A 23,957-nucleotide genomic window follows, 5' to 3' on the forward strand; every position below is an offset into this window, starting at 1 on the left:
CAGGCAGCATACTAAGGCTCTTCACATGACATCTAGTGGCTCTCTGCTGGCCCATCGGCAGAACACGAGTGAAAGTTGAGTTTTTATGCAACAAAAACTTAGTGCTTGCCTCATGCCATTCTAGACTTAGTTTTAAGCATCACAAAGATTTTTCAAATGCTTTTAAACTGCAAATACATCTTTCTTGTCATGTGAGACATTTGGATGTCCTTTATAAACATTCAGCTCCTTCTCTGATGTCATGATTCATTGAGACTGAATTCTCATTTCTTAGTCTGTTTTCTCAACTGACTGAAGCTGACTTGATGTTATTTATTGTAGCCATATAAAAAGGCATTACCAGATAGTCCCAGACTGTGATCTTACCGGCTCTCTCGATTAATGTATTGTTAGTGAGCCATCCAGAAAAACTGACAATGCTGCAGGAAATGCAGCAGTCATTTGTTATGTGGAATTCTGCTTTGGATTTGAACAAATCTTGGGGGAAAATGCCAGTATGACCTTTTTCTCATACAGGATGTTAAAGTGTCATTTTGTTTAAGTACCCGTGGGATATTTTCTCTTCTTGAATTCAGTAGAATAATGTTACTTCTCATTTCTTGTTGTTGCAAAAATGATTCTGTGGAGATTCTTGCGAAGTATAGCTGCTTCATTTCATTTAAAAGGGCTGTAATTTGGAAATGAGAGAGCTGATTTTATTTGAATCATCTGCAAAAAGGAGATATATATATATATTTAAGTGCCTTTTATTAGACCTGTAGCCATGGTATCTTTTAAACATTACAGTTACTAAAATGACCCAAAAGAGTTCTTTAATACCGTAAAACTCAATCTACTTCCCTAGCCAGAAGAAGCAATTTTTAGCTGTGTTGGAATCTGTGTATTAATGAAGTCAATTCTGGAACTGTATTTAGAAACAGATTTGTCCTTAGTAGCTTCAAATGATAGAAGTGCAAATATCTAGGGAATGCTGAGAAATTGTTCCAGATTTCAGTGCACCTGTTTATTGTTTGAAGTACATAACTGGAATTGTATCAGAGATTGTCTAGATAGTCTTCAGAGAGCAGATATGTGCAAGAATTGTGAAAACCTGCAAGTGAATGTCATTCTGCTGTAGCTGAAACATCTGAATGGTTTGTGTGTAGTGTGCTGAGTAGGCCAATGCCTAGGTACAGATAACTACACTGACCTCTGCCATCTGAGTAGATTTTTTTCATGTGCAAATGTGCTTTACAAAAGTGCTCTGCATTTTCTTGCAGAGAGTTTACATAAGAATAAGTGGTAGATAAGAAGTCAGGAAGATAATAATCAGAAATTGTTGAAATAAGCAAAGATCCTCTGCAGTAGAAATGTGTAGCAGACTTTATAAAAAGAATTTTTACACTTTTAAAGAAAATGAAAAATTAAAAAAAAGTTAAGGATAATTCTTCTTTGAGAAATACGGATTGGGAATACATTGTTTTTGAATAAGAAGAGGATAATTTGGTGTTGAGAGATTCAACTCAAAAATAAACTCAGTGCATTATTCTCTTTGCTTTTTCTCTGAAGACAGCTGTCACAAAAACTGGAGAAGGGCAACTGAATAACTGAAGACTTTCAGAGAAATGGACAACAAAATGTAGAATGCATTTGGATTAGGGATGTAGCATATCCTTAAAGTTAAATTTAGAAGAATGCTACTTGCTTAGAAAAGAGTAGTGTATCTTTACAGATCATCTGTTAGGGTGTATTTTAACTGGCAAGGCATTTTTCTGATGAAGTTAAATCATGATGATTTTTAGTAGAGAAGTGTACTGGAACAACAGCATCATGAATTGCTGTCTTTATGAAGAATATTAACGTCCAGGGAATTTTATGAAAAATCAGAACTAATTCTGAGTGGTATGTCTGCTTTCAGGTTTCTGTTACAGATTTTGTTGAGTGCAGAATAACACAATAAAATAAGCTTCCATGTTTTAATTTGAAAGATTTCCTTCCGTGGGAATATTTGTGTGAACCGAGAGAACTGGGAGATGCTGACAAATGCCCAAAATATGTAAATATTTTGATTCTTGGTTTTAACTATTCTGATCTTGTGTGTTGGAGGTAGAGGGGTGGGCGTGCAAATGTTTCAAAGTCAATGGGGGTAGGACAATAGAAAAAGATAGTGTGTGAATCCATTGTGACTGGAGCGTGCTATTAGGATTCACCCATATACAAGAAAAGCCTTTGATTTGTACTTTCATCTGAGAAGACAGAAAAACCAAAAATATGTCTGCATCCTTCAGGAAAAAGATGAGCTGAGAGTAAAATCATTTTAATCAAGTTCATTTTGCTTACTTGGAAAAAATAACATGCAGAAGCGTGATGGAGTTTTATGTTGCTAACAATGAGACAGTAGCAAAGAACACAAGATCTCTTCTTCCATGTGCTTGCAAGTTTGAGTGTTTTTTATACAACTTTTAAGGACACTGCAGAAAGACTACTCATTGAAGCTTCTGAATGTTTTTGGTATTTGCACCTTAAGCTATCAATATCCTGGCAATGTTCATAAAGTTGTATAAGAATCTGATTTTTTCTAGTTCAATTTTGATATGCAACCTATTTTATGAGATCCCTATAGCTTTTTCTACCTGAGCATGAATGAATTGCTTTCATTTGGATTTAGTCGAATCAAAGTAAATCTAGACAGTGGAGTTACAAAAATATATTTAGGTAATATATTTTTTTTAAAAAGCTGTAAAACTCAACAGAAGCTGCTACACATTAATGATTTCATTTCAGTAAATACAATAGAAAAATTATTTTTCAGGTGTCATTGAGAAAGTCTTAGGTCATAATAGCCAAAGAGAGAAGTTGTGGAGCTTGTTCATAAATATTGCTGAAATTATGGAAAATAATTTCTGTGCTGAAAAATGTCATGTGGGTTGATTCCGTCAGCTTCTATTACTTGAGAGAATGGATGAGCTGTTAATGAACTTCAAATGGGAACTGAGGGACTATGAGTCCTCTGGGTGGTAGGCTTTCTTGTGCAGAAAAAAAAGTCAGTGTTTCCCTATGGCTTGTTAGCCAAAAAGTGAGGAATTTATAAGAAAAAATTGCCAGTGCAATTTCAGATTGAGTTTACAAAGTTAGTAGCATATCTGAAGTGAAAATAATAGCAATATAAACTTAATAAATGTTCAAAATTAGAATATCAGCAGTAATCAGTTTCGAATTATGCCAGTTAGCATATTGTATACACAGTTCAGTAGGAACAGGGACTGTATTACTGAAAGTACCTTAGAGTAGAAATGCCTAGGAAATGACATCTCTTTTAATGTGTTCTGGAAGCAAGAAAAACAACTGATTTATGTTGAATAAATGGGAATCATCTTATTTCTTTTAGCTTTATTGCAAATGCATTTGAACTTATATTAAACACTTCTGTTTGGAAGAACTGCTTTGTTTTTGATTAAAAACTGTGAAAGCATGTCACCCCACGGGAGGCTTGTTTCATGCATGATATATCAGATCATAGCTCAGTGGAAAATAACAGATGAAGTATCATCAGGAAGTTACTTGAAGAATGACTTCTTTAGGATTAGATAGCTGCCTTCAAAATGGATAGATTTGCTGAAATCTTTAAAGATCACAGAATCATAGAATAGTAGGGGTTGGAAAAGAACTTGAGATCAATCTAATCTAACCCTCCTGCTGAAGCAGGTCCACTTAGATCAGGTGATACAGGAAGGTATCCAGATGGTTCTTGAAAACCTCCAGAGAAGGAGACTCCACACCCTCCCTGGGCAGTCTGTGTCAGGGCTCTCTCACCCTCACAGTGAAGTAGGTTTTCCTAGTGTTTAAATGGAACTTCTTGTGTTCCAACTTCTTTCTGTTGCCTGTTGTCCTGTTGCTAGATACAATAGAAAAAAAGTAATTTAGGGGAAAGATGGCAAATAATGAATTTAGTAGCTTTCTGTACCATGTTTGAAAGATTTTTCAAGGTATAAGAAGGCACCATAAAGCAAAATACCAAATGAATTGTGTTATTAACAAACCCAGAATATGAAGGTTCTTTTTTGTTTCTGGGTTAGTGGCAATGGTGTGGGAAAATGAGATTGTCAGCAGTGGGAAATAGAACGTTGTTCAGTTGAATGGAATGCTTGAGGAAACAATACTGACAGGGGAATGGAGTTGTCACCCAGTGTATCTTTTAATCTCTAATTTTGAGGTTGCAAGGGCAGCATTAGTTGTTGCGATCTCAAAGTTGCACTCATAACATTTCACCACAAACTCAGGAGCAGTCAAGCTTAAGGAAGTAGATTGGAACACATTAGTGTCATGTGTACATGTTTACTAGAGGAAGGAGAGAAAAAATCCTGTTGAAACAGTGTATGCGGTAAAATCCAAGCACTTGACTGAATCATGGTGATTTTGGAAAATACTGCTGTGACATTTTTCTTTTTTTTGCTAAATGTCAAACATAGTTCTCTTATTTGCTATATAGGTGACTTTCTGTACTGTAATATACTAAATAGAAACAATTTGGAAAGTTGGGGTAAAAGTGATGTCTTTCATTCCATTTGCATTTGTTCATTGACTTCAGAAATGGAAATTTTGGTCCTTTCATACCTCTTTTTCCTTTCTTATGGTGAGCAGATGTTGTGGGAGAATGGAATATAAACAAATTATGAAAAGACCTGGAGGGGACATATTGATAGTTTGTGCTGATGTGATCTTATTTTTATTTTTAGGCAGAGACAGGAGAAATGAGTAGAAATACTGAACTAAAGAAGCTGCAGATCTTTGGAGCTGGACCAAAGATGATGGGACTGGCATTGGGAGCGAAGGATAAAGAGGGTAATTAAATCTTGAGCTCATCACTTTGTAAAGTAACAAGGCTGTTAAATCTTTCTGAGTGTCTCTGGAGACAAGATTAAGTAGTAAGCAAAGCATTTATAACTGGAAAAAAGAAAGCTGAGTGTTCCTGAGTTTCATTCACGAGAAAGATTTACAGTGTGCTTCATGTAACTTGGCATAGTTTCAGCTCTTTATGTATTGTATAGTAACAATAACAATTAAGCAGCTGTTGCACCCAGTGACTGGCAGAGGAAACAGGATTTGACAACACTGAAGCTGGTCATACCAGTTAAGTGCACAAATTATCAGTGTAATTTGTAATCACCTGTGAGGATAAGCAAATATATTTTCCTAATACCTGTTCATTTTGGATTGGTCAGGTATAGCAAGACATTTTTGCTTTCTTTGGACTGTCTTGTACTTTCTGATGAAAGACAGGGTACCAGGCTGGGTATCTGTGGTGTTTTCAAAAGTTAGGTCTATCTTATTGTGATATTAATGACATTTAACTGTATTTTACTTTAAGATGAGGTGACACGAAGACGCAAGGGAACCAGATCAGAACCATTTGGAATGCAGATGAGGCAACGGAAAGGAACTCTTTCTGTGAATTTTGTAAGTTTAGTTCCTTTGCTCTCATTTCTGATAATAACAGATTCATTGATGTACTAAAATTATGGGTTTTTTTTAATTAAAACACTCCCCCCATCACCCCAAATAGATGAATAGATGGACACTGCAGCAGATGATCCTGTTACTGGAATAACAAACAGTATTTGAAAATAGTGTATGCTCTAGGTTTCTGTTTTGCTCTTTTTGGGCAGGAGAACTGTTGCAACATGAAGGTACTTGCTGATCATGGGTTTGAGGACTCACTTTGCCACACACTCTTTCGTGCCTTCAGTAACTAATTTTCTGTATGAGCTCCCCTTTTTAAAACAATTATAATACTAATTCTCATTCTTAAAAGATATTTTGATATGCCTCAGTTTGGTTCTTATCAATTCCAGCTTTCATATCTTTTCTGTTTTGAGTTTAAGGTAGTGTCAACTCACAAATGCCAACTCTCGAATGTTTGACCATGGAAGAGCAGAGTAAAGTTGTTCCTATTGTCTTTCCTAAGCATGTGACTTTGTACTTAGAAAGTGTCATAATTTAGTATTCTGGACTCCTCAGCTCAAGAGGGACAGGGAAGTGCTGGAGAGAGTCCAGCGTAGAGCCACCAAGATAATCAGAGGAATGGAACATCTTTCATATGAGGAAAGACTGTGGGAACTGGGGCTGTTTAGTCTGGAGAAAAGGAGATTGAGGGGAGATCTTATTAACATTTACAAATATCTAAAGGGTGGGTGTCAGGAGGTTGGGGCATCCCTCTTTTCTATAGTAGCTAGCAACAGGACAAGGGGTAATGGGATGAAGCTCTAACACAAAAAGTTCCACTTAAACATAAGAAAAAACTATTTCACTGTTCAGATGAGGGAGCCCTGGCACAGGCTGCCCAGAGGGGTTGTGGAGTCTCCTTCCTTGGAGGTCTTTAAGACCCGCCTGGACATGTTCCTATGTGACCTGATCTAGGTGAACCTGCTTCTGCAGGGGGGTTGGACTAGATGATCTCTAAAGTTCCTTTCCAGCCCCTACCATTTTATGATTCTATGTGTATACAAACATGAATGAAGATGCATGCTTTGAACGTCTTTGCTAATAATGCATCAATTCTTTTTTTCTTAGCCTGAGATTGCTTACAAGGACTTATTTTTGAATTTCAATCATAGAAGGCCAAGACAACCCAAAGTCTCTGGTTGTCAGGGGGAAAAATGTGGGAGAAGTTGGATATTTAGAGAACAGATAATTGTGCTATTGCAACTATGTTAGAATTTGTGTGACTTGAGAGTTTTTTAATTGTTCTTCTACTTCTGAGTACTTAGCATTCTGAGGCTGTGAAAGTGTTGTGACCATTTTGTTTAAAAACGCTTCAATTTTAAAATACTTGATGTAGTCTGTTTCTTTATAGAAATCTTTGTTTGTTTACTCTTTCCGTTCATAAGACAAAATGAAAATACGGTAGCGACAAAACCGCTGTTTTGGGACTGATTGTTGTATCTGTAATCTTATGGAATTCTGTGACACAGTGTCATTTGGTTCCATTCTTTTTTTATACTTGGATGAGAGATCTTTAAGGGAAGCAGTCTTTGAAGTCTGTAGCCTTACATAACTTTCGTCTGGAAAACACTATGATGTAGCTTTGTTCATACTTCTCCCTCATTCGTTTATCTTTTTATGAAATGGTAACTGTGAAATAAAATACATCTTTTTGTTTTTATCGTTCCCCCTGCCTTGATACGTATAGCTACATGTCTCCATGGTCCTACTCTGTTTTATTAGGTTACTTTTTGTGGTTACTGCATAATCACAGATCTGCTTCTTGTGCATACACATTTCAGGGCAAGATTTGTATTTGACAAATAATCACTTGGGCTAACATAAATATTGCCTATGCTAATATGAATTTTGGACAGAAGAAGGTATTATTCAATGATAGGTTATTTAAAAAAATTATTTCTTAAGAAAGTTGAGCAATCTTCTTTAGGCTATTATTACATATCCAGGAAGTTGCATACTTAACTTGGCTGATGTAACCAAGCAGAATTTGGTGCAAGTTTTAGTCGTGAAGACATTGTTAGAAAAAATTGATATGTAACATAATTTTTTAGCTGTAATAAAGTCATATAGAGTTTCTTCATTTAGGTTATGGTATTGATCTTGAGTCCTATATAAAATGTTTGTAATTATTGCATTAAAATATAATTAAACATATATATTAAAAGTCTGTTGGCCATACAGGAAGCAACAGCAGAGAAAATTTGAAATCTGTTGATAGGGTTTTCTCTTTAGTCCCTGAGAAAATATCTCAACAAGAACAACAGTCACTGGGAGATAATCTTGGACAGACAACCGCAAAAACTGTTTGTTATCTTATTGGAATTAATGCTTTCCTCTTATAGTTTGGAATTTTTAGCCTGTATTTGTAGAAAATTATAAATCAGTTTGTAACTTTACATGCAGTTTCCTTCCCTTCCATGTGGATTTGTAGATTTAAGGTTATGGGGTTTGTTATATCTTCTTTCCATTGCAAAGAGAATCACTGTACTGCTGCAAGTGATGGCATGTATGTTTCTGAAACAGTTTTTGGAAATTTTCCTCACCCAAGTGCCCTTGGTAGGGTTTCAGTTTGGGTTGTTTTTCCATTATAGAGGCTGAAAGATAGGGAGAGCAGGGAATTCTAAAAACTATAACCTGCTCTTTTGTGTTAGAACAAGTTACCTAGAAAACAATTGTCCAACTGAACTGGATAGTTATTTTGCAGCCCCCAAAGTCTCCCTGACCCCCACATATTACAGATTTGCGGAATTGACACGTAATTGTTCATTCTTTAGAGGTCCCTTTGAACCCTTACCGTCCTTGATTCTGTGATTCTCGAAAGCCAGAAGAGACTGTGTTGATGTTCATGTAGTTTTGATGTTTGTACATGCTCTGCTCTTTAGTTTGAGGAAAGCAGGTGCTGGATGAGAAGACTTTTTGTAATTTTGTTTTAAATTTTTCCTTTTTTCTCCACAGGTTGATCTGTATGTTTGCTTATTCTGTGGCAGGGGAAATAACGAGGACAAACTACTATTGTGTGATGGATGTGATGACAGCTATCACACTTTTTGCCTCATTCCTCCTTTACCTGATGTACCCAAGGGTGACTGGAGGTGTCCGAAGTGCGTTGCCGAGGTACAGTTCTAGAACTGCTCAAGCTTTGTGTGTGTTACTTGTGTTCCTGGAAAGATCAGAAAAAGAGCAGTTCAGTTCAATGCTGTTGCATCTGGGTAGAAGCCATAGTTTTGTTTGGAATATTGTCAAGATGAGCAGTGAATCTCCAGCTGTTTGTGGTTGATGAGCCGTAAGGAGAGAAAAATGTTCTTTCTAGAGCTTGGGCATAACCTTTGTTTATTGTATGGCTATGTGACTCTAAAATCTTTGGCTTGTGTGTGCTAAGAGTGGAAATTAAGTTTGAAAAGCTGGTCTTGGGAAATTAGGGTGAGAAGTAGGATTGTGGTAAGTGTTTCTGAGTGTAAGATGGGACGTTTTGCCAGCTATGAAGTAATTGTGATTTGGCCATAATGGGGAGCTTTCTTTGATTATTGGGAAGTCTTTATGCCATTGTTCATAACAACATGTGACAGAAAAAGAACTAATTTAAAAATTAGTAGCTATTTTAGATTTCATTTAGACTAAAAAAGGAAGTGTTGAGGCTTCAAAAGTGGAAGCTAGTTAAATTTCGTTGTTCAAAATAGAAGAGCTCCCAAGCTCCAAGGAATGACTGATCAGTAGCCTAAAGGCACTGAATATCATTTTACTGTTTTGTTATTTGTCTTAAGAAAACAAGTTTTGCAATCTCAGGAAATTAGTTGTAGGATTTAGAGGAAAAAAGCTCACTGTGTCTATATCTGTAATTTTGTGCCTGGCTTTAACTTTTTAGACTATTTTTTCCAAAAGAGGCAGTTGCACACACAAATATATGTGCCCATTTTCCCCCCCATCCCCCACACCCTTTCTGGCTTCTCTTTTCTTTATGGTGGTTTATTAATAGTTGTGCAGCCACGTGAAGAGGTGGGTCAGTTCACTGCTCTCTTAACCCTTCAACGAGAGAGATTGGATTGTCAGAAGAAGAGAGGCAAATGCTCTTATGAGAGAGGTGGAAACTTGTTGTTACAGGCAAGGAAAAAGATGCAACTAACCCTCTGGGCTGCCACTCACAGGGTGGAATAAGCTGCTTGTTTATTATTTGCTTAAGAGAGAGCAGTAAAGGGGTGTTAGCAAACTACAGCATGCCAATATGGGGTTAATTTGGAGAAATACAGTGATGGCAGTGGTTAAAGAATGTGGAAAACCACCAGAAATTTCAGTACTGCTACTGCTAGTAAAAAGAGGGATACGTTATTCTGAAGGAAAAGACTATACATGTGGGGCAAAATCAGGAAAGTTAAGGTGACATAAGTTAGTACTAACAAATGATGTAGAAAGTACTTGGAAAAAAATCTGGAAATACATTGAAAGTAGGAGGAAGGAGGGAAAAAACAAAGCTTTATTATGTGATGGAGAGTAAGCAAATAACAACAGAAAGGTGTTTGAAATGCTCACTAGTGCTTTTTGCCTCAGTTTTTACTTGTTAATTGTGCACAGATGCTAAATGTAATGTTACAGCACTGTGCTGAACAGAACCTAGGAAGAACAGGGTAAGGGCTCTTTGTATTCAGGCCAGCGTTGTTTCACAGTGTTTACAGATGCTGTAGATTCTCTGTTGCAGGCACCATTTAAGAACTACTTTGATAAATGTTAAGCTTAGTGTAAGGGTAGTTCTTCTTGAAGAAAAAGAAACTACTGATATCTTGAGTTCCCTTATAGTCTTGTTTCTTTATGACTGATCAACTTGACTGTCAGGTAGTTCTATGCAGTGTTTATGTTCAAGTAAGTCCTGTGTATAAACCTTGTGTCAGATACAAAGGAGTTTAAAAGTACACTGTAGAAATGGGTGGGGAGAGCAGCTGAAATGTGAAGTCTAGAGTTTTTTTACACTCTTGGGATGAATGGGGATAGAACAGTGGAAGACTTGGAGGTTTTCTGTCAGATGGACCATGTCTGTTAGCTGTGTTGTGTTGTTTTAATTTCCTTCTTTCTCTTTCTTCATGTACTTTCAAAGTGGCAAATCTGTTGGTGATTTGCTGACTTCATAAGACTGAAGCACTTGCAGGGTTGTTCTTGTGCAGTTATTCTGTAGATGTTTGAATCCAATGTATCTAAGAGATATGGCTGTCTAAGCATCTGGTGCACTGCCCTACTGTCTGTCTGGCAGCATTAGATGGTGAAACTTAGTTTTTGACAGGAAAGCAGAAGTGTGTAGCACTGGGGTTTACTGTGTTAGATTAACTTCTGTAAAATTAGTTCTGTTCTGTTTCCATTGTGGTAAGACTTCCTTAGCTGAGAGAAGCGCTCAAACCTCATGCTTACTGTGTTTGATAGGGACTCAGATGGACACTAGTTTCTTTTTGCTATAAATGTAACTGTGTCATAATCTGCTGCAGGGAACAATATTTTATGTTCCATCTCCTAGGAATGCAACAAACCCCGTGAGGCCTTTGGATTTGAACAAGCTGTCAGGGAATATACTCTCCAGAGCTTTGGTGAAATGGCTGATAACTTCAAGTCTGATTATTTCAACATGCCGGTCCATGTAAGTTTCAGCTCTTGTCGTGATGCCTTGTAGGGGAAAAAGAGAAGAGGTTTCATCTGATTCTGGATTTTTGCTGAGGCATCTTAACTTTGTTTAAAGAGGCACCATAAGCTTCAAACGTGTAAACAAATGATTTAGCTTTTTGGCGTCTGGTCTCATTTCAACTTCATTTCACCCCGTTCCTGTGACAGGTAGCTAACTTTATTGCTTGTTAGGGTTATACCTTACTAGCCATACTCTAGTCAAGTTCTTGCCCTTTTTGATTGATTGAACCAAGTCTCCTACCCTTCCTGGTGCTTTTGTCTTGATTCAGTTTGTTCAGAGGATAAGTAATTTTTTTCATTCCCTGTTACAGTCCTTTCTTGTAGACAAGTCAACAGACTGAGTCTATCTGATAATCAGGTGGTTGTGGTTTTTTTGTTTGTTCTGCATCGGCAGCATTTTTAAAACTGTCATTTCTGCTTTGGCACACTTCCATGATTCCACCATCATGCCGACTGCACTGTTTCCTCTCAGAGTTTTTGGTAATTTATGGGCATTCTTGCTAAGGCTTCTACGTTTTAAGGACTCTGGTTTAAGATACAACTTTGGGACACGGAGCAAAGCAAAAAACAAAGCTTGTTTGGAAAATAAGCTTCATAAATACAGAAGCAGGGATGTAATGAGATATATGAAGACTATGCTCTTGAACACCATTCTTTATCTGAATTTCCTTAGTGTTACTCTGAAGTTCTGCTCATTATCCTCTGAAATACTATCAACTTTGCATGCTGTTCATTCTATTTGCTGTTTGGCTTCTGCTGTCTCCTTCTCCCTTTCTTTTTAGCTGCACTTCTGGTAACCTCATCTTCTTTTCTGATCATTCCATCCCTTGTGATCTGGCATCTTATTTCTCTTAACGTTGCGGCCACTACTAAGGAATACAGACCAAACTGTATGACTTGTGAGAGAAGCAGAAGAGAGACATACCCTAACATCTTTGCTGCTTTCAGATGGTTCCCACTGAGCTTGTAGAAAAAGAATTCTGGCGATTGGTGAGCAGCATAGAAGAAGATGTCATCGTGGAATATGGGGCTGATATCTCATCCAAGGACTTTGGAAGTGGCTTCCCAGTGAAGGATGGCCGACGAAAGCTGATGCCAGAGGAGGAGGTGAGGAACAGAATATATAGACTGACCCCATTGTTTACTCTGAGTAAAATTTCATATTAATAATTTAGCTTAAAAATCAGCGTGGATTTTTTTTCATGAAGAAATTGCTTAAGGCATTTTCTTGTGCTTAACATTCCCTTTGAACAGAGCATTGATGTGATATTTTAGGTTCTTTTACAGATCTAGTTGCTGACAGCTAAGCTGCTTTGTCGTGTTTTAAGCACACCTGTTTTGTATTGCTTAATCTTAGCAGGCAAAGATGTGCAAGTTGTTACAATGAGGAAACTGATAAGAATTTTTTTTCTTTCATGTTCTGAACCTTTTTGTTATGGAGTTAACTACAGAAACACGAGTCTAACCTCCTTAGGAGGTTCAGAATAGGTAGAACAAACTAATTTGATGTAGCTTGTTTTTCCAATTATGCATAGTGTAAGAATGAAAAGATACAGGTAAAGCATCCTATCCTATAAAGCATCCTATTACGGAAAATTTACTAAGAACATCTGCTAAATACATTACCTATTTTCCCTCAGACTTTACTGAAGCACATCAATTTTCTGGCTGCTTAGATGCTTAAATTCTGACAAAATTAGAGAAAAGGTACAGTTTTATGATTACACAGCCCCAAATCAATTTATGCTGCTTACTGGAAGAAGTAATCCCACTTATTGTTGTCTTTTGCCCATACTCACACCTTCCTACCTATACCTTTCTTGTTGTGTAGTGATTGTAGCTTCTTAGTGAGTCAGAACTGCTTGTTGATCCATTTGTATGAAAGCAGCAATTTAAAAACTATTACCTAACCAGATCACTTAGGTCCTCTGACTCACTGTATTGTCTTTGTAGTGTCAGAGTAAAGGAAACAACAGGGATATGTGGCTGAGCTGTGGGTGAGACCAGTCCTTTCAGCAGCTATGAGATACACCTAAAATGTGAATCCGCTAACAGCTTTTTTAAGGTGGAAAGTAATGTTAACACATGATAGTGAGCTTTTTAGGGCAGTTTGTTTCAATTCTTTGTTTTTGTTCAAATTGTCTGTATTTGAAAGTAAAGGTGGAATTACTTAACTGGTGATGATGCCTTCACAGAAATGAGTATGTAGGAATTTATTCTCTTGAGAGGATAAATAACATATATAAAGATCAAGATAAACCGCATTGCAGTAAAGCTGGTCTTAAGTTGTTATTAGAGTTTGTTTAAGATTCACTGCATTGTTTGCAGTCTTACCCAGTTTTATTGAAGACTTCTGTTCTTCTGCTGGTGTTACTGGTATTTTGTTCCATGAGAAAAGCATGAAACCTACAAACTTGGGGAAGGAAAAATTCCAAGCCTGAGTATATAAGCCTTGTTCTAAAGATGATGGGCTATGTATGTCAAAATACTAGGACTGGCCTTAAACCTTAGTCAGGCAGCGGACTAAGGAATCATTTCCCAGTGTTGATGCTTAGTCGTTGCAGAGTATTACCTACTGTCTACTACAGAAGGGGATAGGCTGATCACTTCCTTTGTACTTTCCTTTTCTGGAGCTGATGTCCTTACGTTCCTCTGATTTCTTTTTTTTGGGCAGGATTATGCACTTTCTGGTTGGAACTTGAATAACATGCCAATTCTAGAACAATCAGTTCTTGCTCACATCAATGCAGATATCTCTGGCATGAAAGTACCTTGGCTATACGTAGGGATGTGCTTCTCCTCATTTTGCTGGCATATTGAAGATCACTGGAGCTACTCCATCAACTACCTGCATTGGTATGTGCTCTCCTTTGTGTGTTTGTCTTACACTGCCCTGTTTGCTGTTAGTGAATTTGTAGTTTTACTTGAAAATGCCTATGCATTTTTAACCAAAAAAGCTGATTTAAAGCGAATGTAGATAGTGTTTTAAGCACTTGTTTTTCATTAACCAGTCCAATATTCTTATGTTGCCAAAACTATCACTGTAAAATCATGCTTTACAGGCTCACATGTTTTCTTAGAAAGCTTTGGCTTTGGAGTGAGTTACAGGTCACTGGCTCATTGTTTGATGACTTAAAGTTGGTGTACACTTGTGCTTAAAGTGGAGGCTACTGCCTAGTGACTTATAAAGACATTAGAGCTGACAGTTCAGCAGCATATTTATGTAGACCCAGAGAACTTTGAAAGTAATTCTGACTTTCGGAACAATCCTAAAAGTTTTCTGGTGTTCAGCTTTTGTATTTGAAAAGAAGAATCATGACAGATTAACTATTTGCATTACAGTCTTCCCAGTTGATCAGGCTCAGACACAGTGTACAGAGCAGGGGAGAAGGAGGGGAAAGCTGTAGGAAGTATACCTTTAGAATAGAAAGTTTGTTGTGCATCTGGTAAAGATGAATTGATAGCCTTTAGACTGCACTTTCCCATTTGGAGAAGGGTGTTTGTTAGTAAAGTCTGATCCACTGATTTGGGAGGGGAATTAATTTTGTTTCGAGTTCTGGTATTGTCCTTAGCGTGCTATTAACTAGATGGACATGTGAGGGGTTTTGCCAACAGCCCAACTGCAAAGTAGTCATTATGTCCTGGCTTTACTAGCTGTGTCTTACCAGAAGGTGTCACTGAAGCCTGTAGGAACCACAGAAAATGCTGCACTGTGCCTCATCTAACTTTTGAGATGGTTAGTGGCAAGATTATTAATACAGTGAAATAGCGCTTTGTGTATGATTTCAGATAATTCAGCAAACTACTGCTTGTTCTTCATAAGAACATTAAAAAATAAACCTCATCACTGTAGTTACTAGATCATTACAGTTTATTTGGTAAAGACAGGACTGGAAGGACTGGAATAATATATTCCCACATAATTTTCTGTTTAGTTTTGGTCTTTTTTCTTTTATTTTTTTTCTTCTTTTCTTCTTTTTCCTTTCCTCATATGTAACTAATTCATGCTGTTAGGCATTTTTTTGTCTTAGGAGTTCAGTGGACTACTTCAAGTTTTCAGTGGTTGGTTGTGTATATTGGAAGGATTGCTTATATTTCATTGCACTTTTTGTTTTTATTCTTTCCACTTGGCTTAGCTGATGTACAATCAAATTGATTTCAGGAATATGAGTATTCCAAGCCTAATTAAGCGAGTGGAGGAGTATCATGATCTCTTTTTTTTTAATAAACATTAGCTGTGATGGCCAAGGTTTTGTTTGTTAGACTTACTTTCTTCTTCCTCACGAAAAATAATTGCCCATTTTATCCCTTTAGAGCATGTTAAATGACAATTATCTTCCATGTTAGGCTTGTCATAACAGATTTGCTGTCAGGTATGTGGAGAATTGTGTTGTACTGTAATTGATTTTTCAGATTAGAATGATATATCCTGAAGAAGATGACTGTTGATTGAAGACAGTTGTGTGCGTGTGCAGAGTATTCGACTTCTGTGGACAGTGGTGCCAGATTTGAAATGTACTTTGCAGTCAGTGCTGCTTTCTTTTAAGTCATGCATTTGTTACTGTGGTTGTGTTTTGTTAAGGGGAGAGCCAAAGACGTGGTATGGTGTGCCCTCTCATGCAGCAGAGCAGCTAGAAGATGTGATGAAGGAATTGGCTCCAGAGCTATTTGAGTCACAGCCGGACCTCCTGCATCAACTGGTCACTATTATGAACCCCAATGTGCTGATGGAACATGGTGTACCAGTGAGTAGCGCATGACATAAGTACTTTTAACATAAGTACTCCTAAGCTCTCGTTTTTTTTCATTCTGTGCCAGATTTACGTGATGGTGGTTTGGCATAGCCCTGAAGAATTTTTATGGTGGACATTTACATATTCAATTAATTAGTTATATGGTATTTTTTAAAGCTGTTTTCTACAACTCTTCCTAGACTCACCATGAAATTTAAATTCTCTTCTGATAGAGTGTGCCAGGCTTCTTACATAAAGTATCTTACAGAGAAAGTGTCCTTTGTGTTACATTTAATTTTAATTAACCCACACCATAGCAGCAAATTTGTCTGTGAAAGGCTTTTAATGTCTTTTGGCAGTGAAATAGTTGTCTTACATTCAGTAGAAATCTCAGCAGTACAGAATGCTTTTTTGACCAAAAGGTAATTGACTGCAGACCTCTAAGCAGCAGTCACTATCATATGCTTTTTTGTCTTAGGATAAATTGCTTCCCTGGCAAATACCCCAACAAAGCAAACCATAAATTGTTTCCAGAAGCTTTTGCACTTTGTGATATGCTGGATTAAATGATAATTGAGAAACATCCCTTTTGGGATTCATAAAGAGAATTTTCAACTGTTGACTTATATATTCAACTTTTTAAAGTAAGACTAGAAATTGAGGATTCACTTTGAGGACAGTACCCAATCCTTACCACTTTTGAGGTCGCTACATTGCCTATAGTGTTCTATAGGTAAAGAAAGGGGTGTTCAAATGTCTTATAATTGTATATCTTAAACTCTGTGGCAAGTTTCATATTTTGTCTCTTTTTTTGTCTTTATCCTCACTTGTATTAGGTTTACAGGACCAATCAGTGTGCTGGCGAGTTTGTTGTGACTTTTCCTCGTGCCTATCACTCTGGATTTAACCAGGGCTATAACTTTGCTGAAGCTGTGAACTTCTGCACTGCTGACTGGGTCTGTTCTTTTGTACATAATTTCTGTGTGTCTGCTAGGTGACCTCTGCAAGAAGTGTGTTAGTAACACACTTGCCTGTGTTAGTCTTTAAAGTTACATAGTATGTTTTATGTTTATAGTTCCTGGTGCAACAGTTAAAGACTACTGTGAGTTTCCATACACAAAATATTTTTGATAAGCACATAATTTTAAGCAACTTAAAACTGAAATTTTTGCAAATCCTTTTAAAGTGTCGATCTAACCAAAAAATGGCATCTCACTGGACCTCTAGCTAGTATTTCTGTGATGAATTTCTCAATTTGATAAAGACTAATGTACAACTGTTTCAATTTGAATGTTGGAGGTAGGCATATAATAGTCTTTTATTAAATGCTAGCTCACTGCACTTCTTAGTCATATTAGTGCTTATTCTAACAGCCATGCCATGTGGATTCTTCAGTAAGTTGTTAAAAGTGTATCCTATAACTAGTAGGGGGTTACAGTTGGAAGTTATGATCTCACCTGTAGTTTGACTGTCTCTAACTTCTTTTTTGTTACCTTCTAAAAGGAATTTTAGTCCTTAATCAGAGAATTTTATTCGTTCTTCAGAAAATGATCTGCAAGATTGACAATGTGTCAGTGTTCTTTTTTCCTCCTGTGCTCATGATGTAACTGTGTATAGCCTCTGAGAAAAACTGCTAAAGTTAAACTGCTTAAACTTTTACACCAACCCTGTCAAATTTACTTTGCATATGCAAAATGTGACCAGAAATCTGCATAGTGAGTTCATCTAGCATTTCATACTTTTTGCTTTAAAAGGCACAAATTAAGCAATACAGATTTTGGTTAGCTCTAGGCATCTCATGTTAAATGTCTGTGTCTAAGCATGGTAATATCCAGAGGGCAATTTATTCATGTTAGCTTAGACCATGTAACTCTTTTTTGGTGACAGTTTCTTTCCACTGGAAGTAAAAAGAGCTTGGGACAAATCTTGTGTCTGAAAGTTAAGCTTATAAGGTTATAGCAGATGCTCTCCCAACATTCATATCCTTTTTGCCCTCATCTGTGACGTGATTTAAGATTTTTCTAATTGGCTCTGTCCTGTAAGATACAACTCTTTTAGTCTCAGTCTTTTCCTAGGTTTTGTGAAAGGAAGGAATGAGGGAGCTAAGAGAGCCCTTTGAAGTGTCTTTTTCCCAGGATGATACATGTCATTTTGTTGTAGCTTCCCATTGGACGTCAGTGTGTGAGTCATTACCGAAGGCTGGGGCGTCACTGCGTTTTCTCCCATGAAGAGCTGATCTTCAAGATGGCTGCAGATCCAGAGTGCTTGGATGTTGGACTGGCTGCCATGGTCTGCAAGGAGATGACTCTAATGATAGAGGAAGAGACACGGTTAAGGGAGTCTGTTGTACAGATGGTAATAAACGATAACTCTTGCTTCACTTGCAAAAGAACTTTAGTTTCAGCCTACTCCCCCTGCCTGGATTAGAGGTTTTTTAGCAAGTGTTTAATTATTTTTTTGTTGTTGTTTTTCTGTGTTAGGGAGTGTTGATGTCTGAAGAAGAGGTGTTTGAACTGGTTCCAGATGATGAGCGTCAGTGCACAGCTTGCAGAACCACGTGCTTCTTGTCAGCTCTTACATGTTCCTGTAATCCTGAGCGTCTGGTATGCTTATACCATCCATCTGACTTATGTCCGTGTCCCATGCAGAAGAAGTGTCTAAGGTACACAGGAGTTTACTTCTTTTTATTCCCCTCCACTTTTCTTCCATATCCAGTAGTTTGCTGGAGACCAGTGACCAAATACTGCGTTTTGCCACACTTCTATCTTCCTTTATTTAAGGACTAATTATATCCTTTTTACTTGTTTGTTGTTTTCAAGACAGCAAGTATTATACATGTTCTGTCTTTCTGACCTTTTTGTATCTATAAAAATATTATGAGCAATATCCTGGTTTTTATATAGATATTAATACTCTTTCTGTGTTTTCTTTCCCTGTCTCCAGGTACCGGTACCCATTAGAAGACCTTCCTTCTTTGCTGTATGGAGTGAAAGTTAGAGCACAGTCTTACGACACTTGGGTCAGTAGAGTTACAGAGGCTCTGTCTGCCAATCTCAACCACAAGAAAGGTTAGACTTCTGTTGTTCATAGTAGGGTGTCCTGAAATTCCTACACTCTTATTTGTTCTGTGTTTTCATTTAATGAGAGAAACACTGTGCATTGTTTATTGGAAAAAAGAAATGAGCTAATCTGAGAGCGTAATGCAGCTCTTCATTGTACATTTCAAACTGAACTAGCCTGTTGGAACCTTGACTAAAAGTCTTTGAAGCAGTCTAAAATCTCTTTTGTTTTACATAAAAAATATTGATGTGCTGTTATTACAGATGTGATAGAGCTGAGAGTCATGTTGGAGGATGCTGAAGACAGGAAATATCCAGAGAATGATCTGTTCCGCAGGCTCAGAGATGCTGTGAAAGAAGCAGAGACCTGTGCTTCAGTAGCACAGCTGCTTCTGAGCAAAAAACAAAAACACAGGTAGGACAGGCATTTTTTCAACAGTTTCCATCTGTTTGTTTTACTACTTTATTAGACCTGATAATATAAGAACCCTCTTATATTATAAGAGGTCTCGCTGCCTACGAACTTCTTTCGATATTCCTGCCCTTAGTCCTGTGAGTCATTGAGAGAGGAGGCAATACAGTGACACAAAGGGCCAAAATCATGCACTTGGTTGGAGTGTGTTAAACATACTGTTTTCAACTGATTTATATACTGAAACGTGAAATCCTTTGGAGAAGTTGTGTGTTTGATCACATATTTCTCTGAATGCATAGGAGAGTTGTAGAGAGAGACAACTAGAGGAAAAAAAGTAATGAAAATAAGTGTTGGCGTGAATGTCTGTATTTTATGTAACATGGTTAAGTACTTAGATTAGAGCTACGAAAAGAAAGTGTCAAAACATTGGATTGCAAAGAGAAGTGCTTGAAATGTCAGAAATACCAGGCAAGTGCAGTTGTGTCTTTTGGTACAGCATTTCTCAAAAAATACATATGATTTTGCTAGCTGTTCTCAAGTTGCAGGATGTATTGTGATGCTGGTGGATTTACTTGAAGGTGTAAAGGAAACGTGTCTTACCAGCACTGACTGGGACAAAAGGATCTTGGGGAGCAGAACAGTGCAGAGAGCAGAAACAGCCCATAGTTTGACAGTGATGTGTGGATGCAAACTGATGACTTGCCTCAATGTCTTCTGGCAGTATACATTCCCATTGTTTAGCGTTGCCAGCTTTTGCCTGTGACTGCATGTTATTTTGTCTCCTGGCCCTACCTCAGCAATCTACTGGATGTGTCCCATTGGTCTGCTGGCATGAGCCTTGAGCAAAACGTTCTTCCTTCTCTCCTGTGCATTCTGTGCACTGAATAAAAGTCCTTTCATTGGGTCACACTAATTCTTGTGCCCAGAGTTGTAACTTTTATAGCTTGTGCTTTCTGTGTTGACTATAACGTTTGACTCTGCAGTTGGTTGGGCTTTTTCCATGAGTATTTTTGGTGCATAACTTAAGACTTTACAAGGAAAAAGTAAATACCTTGTTAATTACAATATCCCACTTTGCCACAGAGGTCATAATGCATATCATAATTGAATTTGGACTTTTAAATGTTACAGCTGCACCACACATCAAAGTACAATACCCAGTGTAACTGGAAAGTTATTATAGAATAGTGAGGCATTTTTGCTGTATTTGAAGCGGAAACAAGGCTCTCCTGTTTGTTCTTTATTGCTTGAAGGATTCCACTACCATGAGGTTTGGTCACTTAGAACTCTGGTCTGGATGAGGGAAGAAGTACTACAGGGGTTATGATGCCCTGTTCTTAGTGAAGTTCAGTTATTATGATAGCTCCCAGATGTCCCTGCTCTGTTGCTGCTTCCTGCTCCTGTTGTTGAAGTGTATTAGCCTTTTCCCAACACACTTGCTTTCAGCTAATTACTTGGTGGATTTCTGGCATTACTCCAAGAAACACAAGGGATAAAAAGATATGACAGCTTTCAATGGTGTGTCTGATCTAAAGCTGAAATAATTCTATGGGGCAAAAAAGACTTGTATATACAGTTGAGGGCTGTCGTATGCTGAATAGCAGTATGTTCAAAAATTAAGGTTTGAGAAAGAAACCTCTTTGATCAACAGTGTTAGGAAATATAAATAGAGAGGTCATGTTCAGCTTCTTTAATATTTATGTTCATATTTAATACATAGAGAAGGATCACATTTGCACAAAGGATAAGGTTATTAAAAAAGCAAATTAAAACTGAACAATTTGGGAGGAATTAAAGCAGCAATAAACTCATGGTCAAGTCTAGCAAAAGAAAATCTATCCCTTAGGCATATATAAACCTGAAAAACAAGTAACACGTAGCCCGATATTCTAGTCCCATACTTTTCTCCACTGTTGGAAGTTGTGAGTTTCCATAGGCAAGAGCAGTGGTATCTTTTTTCTGCAGCATCTTATGCTGTACTAGGGACAGAGTGCCAGGGGGATGGTTCGGAGCACGTGCCTTCTTGCACTGGTTTGATGTCTCTTGGGAATGCTGCACCCCATTCACTCTTGCATTGGGAGTATTGGAGGCACAGCAGGTCCAGTGCAGCCTCTGCCCTTTCTCAAGTCAAAGCCTGCAGTGTTCTTTTTGCCCCTATGAGTTTTAGGTAGTGTGTAATTGTGTTTTGATCTTTAATCTACATTTTATTTTTACAATTATATTTAAGCCCATAGGTTGAAAAATTCGATTCTGGGTTTTTAAAATGTTTCTGAATAAATACAACGTGGATTCATTAACAGGGAACAACTCTTCAGTATTTAAATGTCATGCCTGTGAAGTTGTTGTGCCTGCCAGTGATATGTATTGCAAGTGTTTAAGTTGTGCCTTGTGTCACTTTTAAGTCTTATACTGCATTCAGCAGGCTTGTTGTACTTGCTTGGAGGGATGTTTAATGGAGTTGTCTACAGAACATGCCCTACTCAATAGCAGTTGTCTTCTGTTGCAAGGCTGTTTTTAGCTGTTCTCTGGCTGCAAGAGAGCACTCTAGAAAATAAGACTTCTCTTCAGAGCTTGTTTCTGTTTTGGGGCTATGTTCTTTTAACCTGTTTAGAACAAAGTCAATTTGAAAGTCATCTAGACACTCCTACTTCTGAAAAGCAGGATAAATTCTCTTGAAGATGCTTAAAAAAATACTTTGTTTGCTTTTCAAGATTTTAGAATTCTTGCAGAGTTTGAGTTTTTTTGAATTCTCGAGTGCTGAATTTTTTTTTTTGCAACTTCAGTAATGTTGATAACTTTTTGTCACTGGGAGTAAATTCAGGGATTATCATCTTATCTCTCACCTAATATTGTTTAATTATGTTAATTCATACAGCAGACAGAGCCAAGATAGTGGAAGAACACGGACCAAGCTAACGATGGAGGAGCTTAAAGCATTTGTACAGCAATTGTTTAGCTTGCCCTGTGTTATCAGCCAGGCCCGACAAGTAAAGGTAAGTATGCATTTGCTCCTCAGATCATATGCTTTCTACTTTGGTTTTGTGGTAGTCTTCCTTTTTTGTTGTTGTTTTTTTTAAACAGATAATGTTGCCTGCTGTAAAGGATGAAAGGGTTTTTTCTTTAAGAATCATTCCTGCACTGGAAAAGATGGGTTGAATGGGATGTTTCCTTTCTTGCTTCTAATGTGAAACAAACAGCTGCTTTGCTATAATATCTGCAGCCTCAAGAAAGGAAGTAAAAGACTCTGGATACATCTATCTTAGTGTCTCCTTGCTTTGCTGGGCAATCTTGCTGTGTCATTAAAGCTTTGGTGATGACATTTTCATGTCTACAGTGAAATGGTAGAATATTTCCTGCTCATTTGCAAGCATGTCTCTTTAAATGGCCAACGATGGCATTTGTACTTCTACGTTAATGTAGTCATAACAGATGAATATGTAAGGCTCAGTTTGTTATTCTGGGTATGGATATCTAGTACCCTGTGAGATGCTCTAAGCTATTCCACCTGGCCTCTGTTGCCACTCTGGAGGAATACTTTAGCTTTTGTGCAGCTGTGGGGTATTGTACGTGGTGGGCAGCATTTAGGCAAATGAGTGGAGCACTTTACGTGACTGTATATGCTTTTTGAGGTGCCTATTGCGAAGGGCGGTGTCAGATGTGCTGGTCTCACTGTATGTAGCTCAACCAAAAAAAAAGATTCCCCCCCACCTGTTACTGTCCAAGTGACCTGGCCCAGTTTTATCTCTCTGAACCAGTTACTTTTACTCAAGTACCATTCATGGAATCTATAGTGGTGGATTTCCTGGTTAAATCCTAACCTTCATCTATTTTTGTAGAAATTTCTAAAGGTTTTTTTGGTGTGCTTCTTTGGGACAGAGAGAAAGCAGTACCACATTGGCCATTGTTCTATAAACACTTCTCAGCCTTGCTTTCCAGATTACAGCCCCCTTAATCTGTATCCACGGTCTGCATTTCTTGTCCTTCATATATCTCTTTGCACCTGTTTTTGAATGAATCTAGACTTATTAAGTAATCCAGATCATACCAATTCCCCTGGCTGCTATTATCGTCTATCACTCTGGCAGTCTGTATCATAGCAAGTGTTTTCACCAGCAATCTTTATTTGTTTTCCTGTCACTGATGATGAAATATTAAATAGTGTTTTGCCTACTAACAGACTTCTGGAAAACTCTTTAAAGAAACATCCTTAATAAAGACTTTTTCACCTTGAGAAAAGGTTCTTAATAAATGGTTACCATACATCTCAACCACATATTCTCTGTTGATACAGATTTAAGAAGAGTGTTCCATAGTGCTAGATTGAGGTCCTAAAATAATAAACATTACCATATGTGCAGCTACTGCTACATAACCAAACATAGTGTAAAAATAACTCATTCTTGCATGAGAAGTCTCCTTTTCCTAAGTGTTTACTAGTATTAATGTCCTTCTTCATTCATGAGTTCTATATTAACTTTTCCATGGTAGTTCAGTGTTATATCACAGAGAGTCTTAAAATACTACACATTCTTATCACCTTTATGATATTGGCATATTGTTGCTGAAAACAAAATATCTTCAGAAAATAATTGGACACCAGGATGCAGATTT

The 23,957-nt window shown here is 37.5% G+C and overlaps 1 protein-coding gene across 2 annotated transcripts in view; it reads left to right on the forward strand.

The window, feature by feature from the left end:
• The window catches only part of KDM5A (lysine demethylase 5A), a 50,282-nt gene that overhangs the window by 7,378 nt on the left and 18,947 nt on the right, over window positions 1-23,957 (forward strand). For both annotated transcript variants that reach the window (XM_062010168.1, XM_062010177.1), the window contains exons 6-18: window positions 4,716-4,821; window positions 5,348-5,436; window positions 8,437-8,595; window positions 10,976-11,095; window positions 12,088-12,246; window positions 13,814-13,995; window positions 15,722-15,884; window positions 16,709-16,828; window positions 18,033-18,227; window positions 18,353-18,534; window positions 18,816-18,940; window positions 19,196-19,346; window positions 22,222-22,339. In XM_062010168.1, the coding sequence (XP_061866152.1) occupies window positions 4,716-4,821; window positions 5,348-5,436; window positions 8,437-8,595; window positions 10,976-11,095; window positions 12,088-12,246; window positions 13,814-13,995; window positions 15,722-15,884; window positions 16,709-16,828; window positions 18,033-18,227; window positions 18,353-18,534; window positions 18,816-18,940; window positions 19,196-19,346; window positions 22,222-22,339 (1,869 nt within the window). The remainder of the gene's footprint in view (window positions 1-4,715; window positions 4,822-5,347; window positions 5,437-8,436; window positions 8,596-10,975; window positions 11,096-12,087; window positions 12,247-13,813; window positions 13,996-15,721; window positions 15,885-16,708; window positions 16,829-18,032; window positions 18,228-18,352; window positions 18,535-18,815; window positions 18,941-19,195; window positions 19,347-22,221; window positions 22,340-23,957) is intronic.

This window comes from Colius striatus, chromosome 1 (assembly GCF_028858725.1).
Source record: "Colius striatus isolate bColStr4 chromosome 1, bColStr4.1.hap1, whole genome shotgun sequence".
In the NCBI taxonomy this organism is placed as follows: Eukaryota; Metazoa; Chordata; class Aves; order Coliiformes; family Coliidae; genus Colius; species Colius striatus.